The 12,606-nt window shown below is 48.6% G+C and overlaps 1 protein-coding gene across 12 annotated transcripts in view; it reads right to left on the bottom strand.

Moving 5' to 3' along the window:
- Positions 1–252: 252 nt before the first annotated feature.
- PIGV (phosphatidylinositol glycan anchor biosynthesis class V) overlaps positions 253–12,606 on the bottom strand; it is a 19,079-nt gene continuing 6,725 nt past the window's right edge. For 4 of the 12 annotated variants that reach the window (XM_014591983.2, XM_027776145.1, XM_006159454.3 and 1 more), the window contains 3 exons: positions 11,214–11,353; positions 3,566–4,687; positions 253–981 (listed from right to left, as the gene is read on the bottom strand). In XM_014591983.2, coding sequence (XP_014447469.1) covers positions 700–981; positions 3,566–4,687; positions 11,214–11,291 — 1,482 coding nt within the window. In that variant the 5' untranslated portion in view covers positions 11,292–11,353 and the 3' untranslated portion in view covers positions 253–699. Of the gene's footprint in view, positions 982–3,565; positions 4,688–8,420; positions 8,498–9,541; positions 10,061–11,213; positions 11,734–12,606 lie in introns of those variants that run through there. The other 8 variants (XM_006159452.3, XM_006159455.2, XM_006159459.3 and 5 more) reach the window with 7 other exon arrangements.

The raw sequence follows: 12,606 nt of genomic DNA, 5'->3' as shown, positions 1-12,606 counted from the left end.
AAGTGAGAAATCACCCCCGGGGAGATGGCCACGCTGCAATCCCTTCTCCTGCATTCTCCTCTCGGGATCTTGGGCACGCACGCACACATGCCTGGAGTGAGTATAAGCCACTGGGTCTAGGACTCGAACCGTGGTCAACTACATGGGAGTCCAGAGACATAGCCAATGGCTGGTCTTGAATCTGTATTATTTTTTAAAAGATAGTTCATTGCATGTATAACTGTAAGTTGTTTAATTTACATATCTTTGTAAGGGTTTTTCTTATAAATAAATGCAAAAATCATCAATGTCCCACTTACAGAATGTTGGTCCCATTTCTCATGCCCTCACTGTTCAGTCCTGCACCACAGTCAGCCTGTCAGCTAGGGGTGAGGTGAGAGTTACATTTAAATAGTTACATTTGGATTCATCCTGTGTTGGTAGCAGGTTTAAGGCTTGTTTCTGGTCTGTGGCTGATGACGGAAATCAGGTACATGTGGACTTGAAGACTCTTCACTTACAGTAAAAAGTTACTCTACAACTTTGCCCCAGCCAGCACCAGAAGTGGCTCTCTAGGGCTCACACTTGTTCTACCCCTAGCCAGTCTTCAGGGAGAAGGGTTCCAATGGGCAGAGTGGCGGTCCCAGGGCAGTGCGGACAGCCCAGTGCGTATTTTCATCTCAGAAACCTGGCTTCTAACCTGTCCCTTGAGATGCCATGTCATGTCCAAGGCAGGAAATTGCAATGCAGGAGTAGTCCCAGCAGCCAATAAGTCAGGAAGTAGCCTAGAATGTATCGTGTGACCAAAGAACAGGCTTTCCAGTTGTACAAAAGTTCCATGATAGGATTTCTGGGGACCTTGTGTCCTGGTGGGGAGTCCCCTACAGGAGGCTTCTGATGCACCAACTCGAGGGATTTCAACAGTGGCTCTTGATCCTGAAGTAAGTGAGCTGGAAACCAGTATACGATAGGCGTAGAGGAGCCCAAAAACCTGGTGAGAACCTAGGAATCAGAGGGGGAACCCACACATTTAGCTGAAATGCCACTGACTGGAGAAAGAGCAGCTTGGGCTTCTCTGCTGCTAGGTGAGTGGTGGCCCCGTGGCCGGGTGTACTGCACTGGACAGGACTCTGCAGAGCCAGGGTCTGCCTAACAACACACACGCAGCAGCAGCAGGCCACCTCCGAGTCACAACACACATGGCAGCAGCACACTGCCACAACAATGGGCCAATCAATGCTCAGGACTCAACAGGGTCTAGTTTATTTCATTTTGTTATTATTTTTAAAAATTTACTATGGGGCAGAAGCACTCACCAGAAAGAGACAGACAGAGAGTGAGAGATAAAGTGAGAAAGCAGGTCACCAGGTCCAGAAATCGAAGCATGGTCAGCCGCATGGGACTCGAACCATCATCAGTTATGTGGGAGTCCAGCACTTTAACCACCACACCATCCACTGACCCCCTCAGTGGGTTCTAATTTTAGCCCAGGGCCTGGACTCTGGACTGTGACTTGGGGATCAGAAACCTGGGGGTTCTCTTATCCCACAGGGGTGCCAAAGTAGAGGGCAAGGCCAGGGCATCCTCAGGTTCACACATTTTCCCTCCTGGGGAGATCAAAGCCAAGACTCCAAACGACCTCATCTGACCTGGAAACGCTCAACTTTTCTGGCACTCCCTCTGCTAGCTAACCTGACACAAACAAAATGCCGCTCTCTATTCCCACCTCCCAGCATTTTTTTTTTTTTTTGAGAGGTTTGCTATAGGGTGCATGTGCTTGCCAGAAAGACAGAGAGAGACAGAAAGGGGGGATGGCCACTCCACAATCCCTTCTCCATTCTCCTCTAGGAATCTTGGGCACACACACACACCCGGTGAGTGCAAGCCACCGGGTCCAGGACTCAAACTGTGGTCAACTACATGGGAGTCCAGTGACATAACCATCACGCCCACTGCTGGCCCCACCTCCCAGCCTCCTAACCACACAGCTTGGAAAGCTGTGCCTCCATGGGGGAGAAACCACTAAGGTCAGCAGAGGACAAAACACTTCCTCAGGTTATGTGGAAACTGGGGCCATGACCAAGAACAAAAACCTGTGGGAGATTGGGGCTAGCAGATGGCGTGGTGGTTAAGGTGCTAGACTCCCACTTGGCCAACCATGGTTCAAGTCCTGGACTTGGTGGCTTGCTTTCTCACTTTCCTTCTCTTTCTCTGGACAAATAACAACAACAACAACTAAAGTTGAACAGATAATCCTTAAAAATCAAACAGAAAAACAAATACCAGAAGGTGGTGTGGTGATTAAGGTGCTGGACACTCCCACATGGCTGACCAGTTTGACTCCCAGACCAGGAGGCTCGCTTTCTCACTTTCCCTCTGGCTTTCTCACTTTCCCTCTGGCTTTCTCACTTTCCCTCTGGCTTTCTCTCTCTCTGGTCATATTAAAAATAAACAAATCGGGGCCAACAGTTGGTGTAGTGGTCAAGGGTGCTGGACTCCCACATGGCTGACCATGGTTCGAGTCCTGGATCTGGCAGCTTGCTTTCTTACTTTCTCTTTCTCTCTACTTGCTCTGTTCTTTTCTGGTCGAATTAAAAAAAAAAAACACAAAAACAAACAAATAAATAAATAAAGTTAAATAAAAAAAGAATTCTGTAAAAAAATTAATATATGAATGAATAAATAAATAATTCTTAGGAAAAAAAAAACTGTGGGAGATCAAACCCTCTGGGCCAGCAGGTGGTATGGAGGTTAAGGCACTGGATCCCACATAGCCAACTACATAGGTTCATGCCCTGGACCTGGTGGCTTGAAAACCATGCTGGGTGCATGTATATCCATGCCCTAAATCCCGAGAGGAGAATGGAGAAGGGATTGCGGTGTGGTCACTCCCCAGAGGGGTGATCTCTCACTTTCTCTCTCTCTCTGGCAAGTGTGTGCACCCTATAGCAAAAACTAAAAAAAGATCACGTCAGTCTCATCCTTCTGTGTTGCCACTACCCCCAGAACATGGGATAAGTTCTCTCTTCTGGAAATTGGGCTCCAGCAGCCAACACTCAAGATGCCAACAGGGTATAACTATCCTCGAGGGGAAGGACCCGAGAGCTCCCCCGCGCTGGACCGTTTATAGCCCTTGGGCCTTTGCACACAGCCTTGTTTCCAAGGCTCCTCCTCTACCTCTGATATGGTAAGTGCCTTCTAACTCATCAGGATCCAACTTAAATACGATGTCTTCCTCAACGCCTCTTTTTGCTACTTCTATCTCTTCACTTCCACCATGTTTTTTTTTTTAATGTCAAAACATTAAAAATAGGGAGAGCAACCCCTCTTCCATCCCACCGTTACCATAATCTCGTATGTTAATGTCCAGACGTCTCCTTGTTTACACAATCAGAAACACCAGGGCAGCCATTTCACCTTATTCATGTTCTATCCTAGAGGTCTAATCCAGGATCTAGTGCAAAGGAATTCCCCAAGTAGTTGCTGAATGAACAAACCAGGTGTGGGACACTCAGATGGGAGGAGTCAGCCCCCTCCCCTGTCTGTGGCCATTCACACCCTTCTCCCAGCCAGGGAGGCACCTCACCTGAACATGCATACACAGGCCTCCGAACAGCAGTAACACGGCAGCGTGGACCAGGTATACAAACACCTGTAGACTAAAGAATCCAGGAGCGGGCTTCTTGAGGCTCTTCCTGCTCTGGCTTCTTCGCAACCCAAGTGTAAGGCAGAGCCAAGGGTGGGTTGTCACATACGTCCAAGTTGCCCAGACAACTAGTACTGCCATTGGTGCAGCCAGTAGAAAATTAGGTACCTGCCTGAGTTCATAGTATCTCAGAAAGCCCACATTCCAGTAGACATCCTGGATGTAGCTATATATCAGAGGAAGGCCCCAGGAGCACCATGGCGGCTCACTTCCCTCCACGGTCCGGTAGCCCTTGTCCGCAGCTAACTGCACCAATGGCTCGGGGATGGAGTGAGCTGAGCCTGGCACACAGAATCTGCTGTAGGCATAATACTGAAAGAGGGCAAAGGGAAGGCCAAGTGTGAGCACCGACAGGAACAGAGAGGCCATCAGCTTACAGAGCTGTCTCAGGGGGTTCAGTGCCGTAACAGAAGAGAGAAAGCCTCGGCACTGAGAATGCATGAGGAAGCCAACGCTGACCAGCCCATTGGAGCGTACGCCACTGGCGAGGGTAAAGAGCAGTCCACTAGTCCAGCCTCGGCCCCTCTCCAGCTGCCCCATGGCACTGAATGTCAGGAGTGCAAACAAAGCTTCTGAGTAACCAGCTGCCAGGAAGACATTGGCAGGGCTGAGGCAAAAGAGCAGCGCTGAGTAAAAGGCCTGGCGGGGACAGTGCAGAACCAGGCAGCCCAGGTCATGAAGTGCAACTGCGGCCAGCACGGAGAATAAGGAGTTGAGCCATACCGCTGAAATCAGCAGGCAGCTCCGACGGCTCAGGAACCCCTGCAGGGGTCTCAGCAGTTCTGTCCCAGCCAGCAGGGCCAGGGGGAAGCCGGGGAAGAAGGCAAAGTTGTGCTCATATAGGTAGCCATGCTCAGCAATGAACAGAAAGTGCTCAGCATCCCAGTGAGACAGGCCACCCAGAAGTCCTTCCACGAGCTGGTCCATAGAGCCCGAGGGGCCCAGGCGAGGAGGCCTAAAGGCTTCTGCATGGTGATCTGGGATGGCAGCATTGAAGAGGGCCTGTGGGGCGGAGACCAGGATTTTGGTTGAGTTAATTGGAAGAAAAGAATTACCACTTGAATAAAGAAAAGCAGACTTGGGGAGAATTGGGAGTTCAGTTCTGAACTAGCTAAGTTAGCAATTGAACACTCCAATGTAGAAATCACTAGGCACTGAGATATATGAGTCCCAGGTCAGGAGAGAGCGCAGGATTGGAGATGTAAATCTGGGAGGCTTAAGTGCATGGTTGGGATTTAAAGGTGTAAGACTGGGGTCAGCTGGTGGCGTGGATCCCACACGGGCAATGGTGCAATTTGAGTCCTGGATCCAGCAGCCTGAAAAACATGCTAGGCACATGTGCAAGTATGCCCAAAATCCGGAGAGGAGAAGTGGAGGGGTTGAGGAGGGGTTGTGGCGTGTACTTTCTCACCTTCCCTCTCTGTTTCTCTCTGGTAGTGCTCGTGCCTCTCTAGCAAACTAAAAAGAAAAAGGAAAGGCACAGATGTGGGTGCACCGACTGATGTGGTGGGTTTGAGGAAGTTCTCTTTGGCTGTCTTCTATTTTTGTGAGTGTCCACTCAGGAAAGCAAGTTATTGATGGAGAATGAGTACTGGGGAGAGACGACAGAGGTTTGCGGGAAAACATGTAAAATAAGTCACATAGAACCCCAGTTCTCAACATAGGCTATGCAATGGAATTATACAGGGAGTTCCACAAAATGCTGACGCCTGGGTCTCAGAGTAACGGCCTCAGCGTCTGGGGTACCAGTGGGCACGGGAACTGTGTGTACGTATCTTTTTGACAGGGTCTCAGTATGTCATGACCCTCCTGCCTCGGCTTGGTGAGTAGCTGGGACCACAGTCACAAGCTCCCACAGCTGGCTTTTCCAGACAGGGTCTCACTGTGTGAGCTCCTGGCCCTTCCACCTCAGCCTCCTGAGTGGTGGGGGTTCCAGGTGTGTGCTGCTGCACCTGACTTCTTAGAACGGGCCAGAAACAGAACCCAGGCCACCCACGTGTTCTCAGCCTGTCACACAGCAGTGTCCAGTGCATGCTACCATGGCTGGGCCTGAATTTTTTTTTTTTTTTAATCTCCCCAGGTGATTTCGATGTGCCAGTTTTGAGACAATAAGAGGGTGAATGGACCAGGGAAATACACTACAATTCTTGGGTAGCACTAAGGACTTGTGTGGGTTAGTAATCTTGAATAAAAAGACTAATTAGTACAACTGTGGGTTTTTCTCAGGGAAGATGCAGGCATGGAGTAGGCAGAAAACGATGTAGCCGCTCTGGGCTTTCGTTTTGTAAGACACAGGGAGGGGGCAGTGAGAGAGGCGCATGGGTGTGCATGGAAACAATGCTCAAGATGAACAAGGGACTCTTGGCTGGGTAAAGCACAGGTGGGTGGTGGGCAGGGAGACAGGAAGCAGTGCTAGACTTGACTGAATTTTTTTTTTTTTTTAATCTCCCCAGGTGATTTCGATGTGCCAGTTTTGAGACAATAAGAGGGTGAATGGACCAGGGAAATACACTACAATTCTTGGGTAGCACTAAGGACTTGTGTGGGTTAGTAATCTTGAATAAAAAGACTAATTAGTACAACTGTGGGTTTTTCTCAGGGAAGATGCAGGCATGGAGTAGGCAGAAAACGATGTAGCCGCTCTGGGCTTTCGTTTTGTAAGACACAGGGAGGGGGCAGTGAGAGAGGCGCATGGGTGTGCATGGAAACAATGCTCAAGATGAACAAGGGACTCTTGGCTGGGTAAAGCACAGGTGGGTGGTGGGCAGGGAGACAGGAAGCAGTGCTAGACTTGATGGATTATAAATTCTGAGGGGTGGAAGACTCGGTAGAGCTGGGCAGTGAGCTGGAAAGACAGGAGACAGGTCAGACAACGGGACGATTAAAATTGAGATTACTTGGCAGGGGCTCGGGGAGAGTATACCATGAGGTGGTGAGGACAAACCACTAGAAGGGAGCAGGAAAACATGGCACCAGGTGGATCATCTCCCTTCACACTGAAACCACCAAGAAACCAACAGAAAGCAGTACTGGAAAGAGTGACAGCAAACCAGGAGCAAAAAGCTTCGACGCTGCAAAGAGTAGCAAGGGCTACAAGCCGACGGCGTGGGGCCAGCAGGTGGTGTGCTTAAAGCGCTGGACTCCCACTTGGCCTACTGCGTTTTGAGTCCCTGACCGGGCAGCTTGCTTTCTTACTTTCCCTTTCTCTCTCTTGCTGTCTCTCTCTGGTGAGTACATGTGCCCTATAGCAAGTTAAAATAATAAATAAAAGTAAGTTTGAATATTTTTAAAAGATTTTATTTGATTATTTAAATTTGACCTGAGAGAGACAGAAAGAGACTGAGGAAGCAAGCTGCCAGGTCCAGGACTCAAACCACAGTCAGCCATGTGGGAGACAAGTGCCCCAAACACCATGCCACCTGCTGGTTCCTAAAATTAAAAATAGGTTCTCTGGAGCTGGCAGGTGGCATGGTGGTTAAGGGCTCTACACTCCCATATGGCTAACCACGGTTCGAGTCCCAGACCTGGTGGCTTGCTTTCTCACTTTCTCTCTCTCTCTGTCCCTCTCTGGTCAAATTAAAAATAAATGAAGCAGGGCCAGCAGTTAGCGTAATGGCTATGTCACTGGACTCCCACGTAGTCAACTGCGGTTTGAGTCCCAGACCCAGTGGCTTAAACTCACGCTGGGCGCGTGTGCGTGCGTGCGTGCCCAAGATCCCAAGAGGAGAATGGAGGAGAAGGGATTGCGGTGTGGCCATCCCCGCTAGGGGGTGGTTTCTCGCTTCCCGTCTCTGTCTCTGGGCCACAATGTGACATGGTGGTTAAGGGTGCTGGACTCCCACATGGCCGACTGTGGTTTGAGTCCCGGACCTGGAAACTTGCTTTCTCACTTTCCCTCCTTCTCTCTTTCTGTCTCTCTCTGGAAATATTAAAATAATAATAATAACTTAAATAATATTTTTTTAAAAATTGGTCTCCAATTTTTTTTCTTTCTTTTTTTTAGACTAGTCAAGTGCAGTAGTGAGAAGGGGGGAGATAGTTGAACAAGGAGTTCGACCTGTAACTGACTTTGAACACTCATTCGAGATCACTCACTACCTTCGGACCAGCCTCTAATTTTTTTTTATTTAAAAAAAAGAATCCAATGATATGAGCTCTGAAGTGGAAGAAAAGGGGAGGGGAAGGAGTGAAATAGCATTTATTATAAAATGTCTTTCTGCCCCCATTAGATTGTCAGCTGCTTCAGAGGAAAAGTGACCAGGACGTTTCACACTCACCACTTCACACAGTCCAGGGAACACAATAGGTACTTGACACAATGCTGGTCACAGAATGACCTGCCTAGAAGAAACACGCTTCCGCCGTCCCTGCCTGGATTAGAACCGACAGCCTCGGTCTGGCCTGTGGTCTGCAGGGCTGCTCCTCTGATTCTGCAGCGAGTCCCTGCTGCAAGTTCAGGGCCATCACGGAACCCTCCCTCACCCCTGGCCTGGCAGCGGAGCGTAACCCCATTTAAAATAATTATTTATTTAACTCTACTTGTTATTATTATTACTATTATTATTATTATTTTAATTTGACCAGAGAGAGAGAGAGAAAGAGAAAGCAAGAAAGCAAGCTGCTCTGAACTTGAACTGCGGTCGGCCATGTGGGAATCCAGTGCCTTTAACCACCATGCCACCTGCCAGCCCTGTTATCCCCATTTTTAAGGTTCTTTTCATTTTTGGTCAGTTACCTTATCAGGCCACTTTACGCAGTGAAACCAAATGGGACAGGAGTGACAGTCAGAGATAATAGCCCCAGTCCTCAGGGCGATGACTTTTAACTAGGCCTCGAGCGAGCGTAGCAGCACGTGCTATGCCTCAGGTTGCGAGAAAAGGAGAAGTTTCCATGAAGGAGCAGGCATGAGCCTCAGAGACTGGTGCTTGTGAGAAAAGGTGAACATAATCATGTCACTGTAACATCCCTGGGGTGTTAGCACACACACAAAACTGCACCCACTTATGAACACGCAAGTGTGCCTAAGCACCAGGGACTGTGCTAGGACCAGCACAGGGAGACACCTGGGGGGTGGGGGTGAGGCGCTGCTAATTAATGAACACCTACGGGTGGTCTCAGGACTCTCGCAACACCATGGTATCAGCCTCTCCCCTTCTATTGGCTGACACAGTGTGCCACTGAGTGGTGAGGGGAGCCAGGACAATGCTTTCAGCTGTCACATCTCAAAAGACTCTAGTTATGAAGCACCACAGTCTGAGAAGACCACTCCTAGCTCAGGAGTTAGGCAATCTGGTATCTAACTCGGGCCCCTCTAATTTGCCATATGTGGCTTCAGGGAAGGCATTTAGCCTTTCTGGGCCTCTACTGGTTCACGTGTAAAATAACGAACTCACATCCCTTCACTTCCCTTTTTTTTTTTTTTTTAAAGAATTATCTATTTAATTCCACTTGTTATTATTATTATTATTTTTTAATTTGATCAGAGAGGGGAGAGAGAGAAAGAGAAAGGGAGAAAGCAAACCACCAGGTCTGGGACTCAAACCGCAGTCAGCCATGTGGGAATCCAGCACCTTTAACTACCACACCACCTGCCGGCCCCCATATACCTTCACTTTCTAAGATTCTGTTATCGGATGGGGGAGCTGAGCTGTATTCCATGAAATACTTGGTTATTTGGGTCCAGCTCTAAGGTTAGAGATCCTCCTTGAAGCACAGAATGAACCTGTAACAATTTCTACCTACTATGGTTCCCATGACGTGGAAGGGCCCAGAGGGGCAGAGCAAGGAGACAGGGACTATTCCTGCTGCCCAGCCCAGCAGCAACGGCACATTCAGGACAAAGGATCACAGACTGACCTGCAGTATCAGAGTCAGGACCCGGCAGCTGACTGCAAACCTCAGCACCTCTTTCCTGGAGGGGTGGTGTGGCCACATCCTCTCACGCTGGCAATGCAGGGGCGTTTCTACCACGACTGAGCTCCCTCAGGCTTCTAAACCTCAAAATCCAAGGAGGAAAATGTCACATGTCATTCGATAGCAAATTGTTGAAAACATTCTTCACAGGAACCTCCCCCTTCAGCATCACTACGGCAAAACACCACCTAAAGTCCCAGCTGAGAGACAAGCACCTTTGCGGCAGAGAGAACCACTTGGTACCATGCTGACACACAGAGATCCTCATGGGAAAGTCCTACACACAGGGGCATGGCGCTGGGAAGCGAAGCTCACAGAACGGCTTTCAAAGTCTGCTGAGTACTAGGTATGACCTGAAGATCTGGGTCCAAGTACTGACTCACAAGTTCTCACTTAGTCCCTCTGAGCCTCAATTCTTTTTAAAAAACAAGTAATTGTTGTTGTTGCTGCTGCTGCTGCTGCTGCTGTAAGGCATGTGCACTAGCCAGAGAGAAGGGGGGAAGCAGTGAGAAAGCACCCATCAGGAGGATGGCCACACCGCAATCCCTTCTCCATTCATGTCTTAGGATTTGGAGAACATACACATGTGCTTGGCGTGGTTTTTATTTCCCTCTTTTTTTTTTTATCAAATTTTATTTATTTATTTAATTTAAACTTGACCAGAGAGGGATAGAGTGAGAGGGTGAGACAGGAAAAGGTGAACATAATCATGTCACTGTAACATCCCTGGGGTGTTAGCACACACACAAAACTGCACCCACTTATGAACACGCAAGTGTGCCTAAGCACCAGGGACTGTGCTAGGACCAGCACAGGGAGACACCTGGGGGGTGGGGGTGAGGCGCTGCTAATTAATGAACACCTACGGGTGGTCTCAGGACTCTCGCAACACCATGGTATCAGCCTCTCCCCTTCTATTGGCTGACACAGTGTGCCACTGAGTGGTGAGGGGAGCCAGGACAATGCTTTCAGCTGTCACATCTCAAAAGACTCTAGTTATGAAGCACCACAGTCTGAGAAGACCACTCCTAGCTCAGGAGTTAGGCAATCTGGTATCTAACTCGGGCCCCTCTAATTTGCCATATGTGGCTTCAGGGAAGGCATTTAGCCTTTCTGGGCCTCTACTGGTTCACGTGTAAAATAACGAACTCACATCCCTTCACTTCCCTTTTTTTTTTTTTTTAAAGAATTATCTATTTAATTCCACTTGTTATTATTATTATTATTTTTTAATTTGATCAGAGAGGGGAGAGAGAGAAAGAGAAAGGGAGAAAGCAAACCACCAGGTCTGGGACTCAAACCGCAGTCAGCCATGTGGGAATCCAGCACCTTTAACTACCACACCACCTGCCGGCCCCCATATACCTTCACTTTCTAAGATTCTGTTATCGGATGGGGGAGCTGAGCTGTATTCCATGAAATACTTGGTTATTTGGGTCCAGCTCTAAGGTTAGAGATCCTCCTTGAAGCACAGAATGAACCTGTAACAATTTCTACCTACTATGGTTCCCATGACGTGGAAGGGCCCAGAGGGGCAGAGCAAGGAGACAGGGACTATCCCTGCTGCCCAGCCCAGCAGCAACGGCACATTCAGGACAAAGGATCACAGACTGACCTGCAGTATCAGAGTCAGGACCCGGCAGCTGACTGCAAACCTCAGCACCTCTTTCCTGGAGGGGTGGTGTGGCCACATCCTCTCACGCTGGCAATGCAGGGGCGTTTCTACCACGACTGAGCTCCCTCAGGCTTCTAAACCTCAAAATCCAAGGAGGAAAATGTCACATGTCATTCGATAGCAAATTGTTGAAAACATTCTTCACAGGAACCTCCCCCTTCAGCATCACTACGGCAAAACACCACCTAAAGTCCCAGCTGAGAGACAAGCACCTTTGCGGCAGAGAGAACCACTTGGTACCATGCTGACACACAGAGATCCTCATGGGAAAGTCCTACACACAGGGGCATGGCGCTGGGAAGCGAAGCTCACAGAACGGCTTTCAAAGTCTGCTGAGTACTAGGTATGACCTGAAGATCTGGGTCCAAGTACTGACTCACAAGTTCTCACTTAGTCCCTCTGAGCCTCAATTCTTTTTAAAAAACAAGTAATTGTTGTTGTTGCTGCTGCTGCTGCTGCTGCTGTAAGGCATGTGCACTAGCCAGAGAGAAGGGGGGAAGCAGTGAGAAAGCACCCATCAGGAGGATGGCCACACCGCAATCCCTTCTCCATTCATGTCTTAGGATTTGGAGAACATACACATGTGCTTGGCGTGGTTTTTATTTCCCTCTTTTTTTTTTTATCAAATTTTATTTATTTATTTAATTTAAACTTGACCAGAGAGGGATAGAGTGAGAGGGTGAGACAGACGGAAAGTGAGAAAGCAGCCCGCCGGGTCCAGGACTTGAACTATGGTCGGCCATGTGGGAGTCTAGCACCCTTAACCACATCGCCTGGCAGCCTCTTTTTTTCCTTTTTTAAAAAGATTTATTTATTTAATTTTGTTATTATGATTACTTTTTAAAATTGACCAGAGACAGAACGAGAGGGAAAGTGAGAAAGCAAGCCATCAAGTCCAGGACTTGAACAATGGTTGACCATATGGGGACCCAGCACTTTAACCATCAAGCCGCCTGCCAGCCCTGCCTGGTATGTTTTCCAAGCTACTGGGTCTGGGACTCTATTGGAGCAGTTGGCTACGTGGGGTCCAGCTACCCGAACCACCACCCCACTGGGTGGCCCTCAATTCTTACTGTATAAAATGGGATCAGGGAACCAGCCAATGGTGTGTTGGTTACGGAGCTGATCTCCCACATGGCCAGCCACAGTTCAAGTCCTGGACCGGGAGGCTTGCTTTCTCATTTTCTCTCTCTCTCTGGTGAATGCCTGTATCAAATTTTCAATAATAAAAATAAATAAATAAATAAAATTATTTTTTTTAAAACCTGCCTTTTTTTTTTTTTTTAGAGATTTTCACTGTAGGGCGCGTGCGCTCGCCAGACAGACAGAGAGA

This window comes from Tupaia chinensis, unplaced genomic scaffold, assembly GCF_000334495.1.
Source record: "Tupaia chinensis unplaced genomic scaffold, TupChi_1.0 Scaffold000628_1, whole genome shotgun sequence".
Lineage (NCBI taxonomy): Eukaryota > Metazoa > Chordata > Mammalia > Scandentia > Tupaiidae > Tupaia > Tupaia belangeri.
This window is presented reverse-complemented; position numbering and strand designations above follow the sequence as displayed.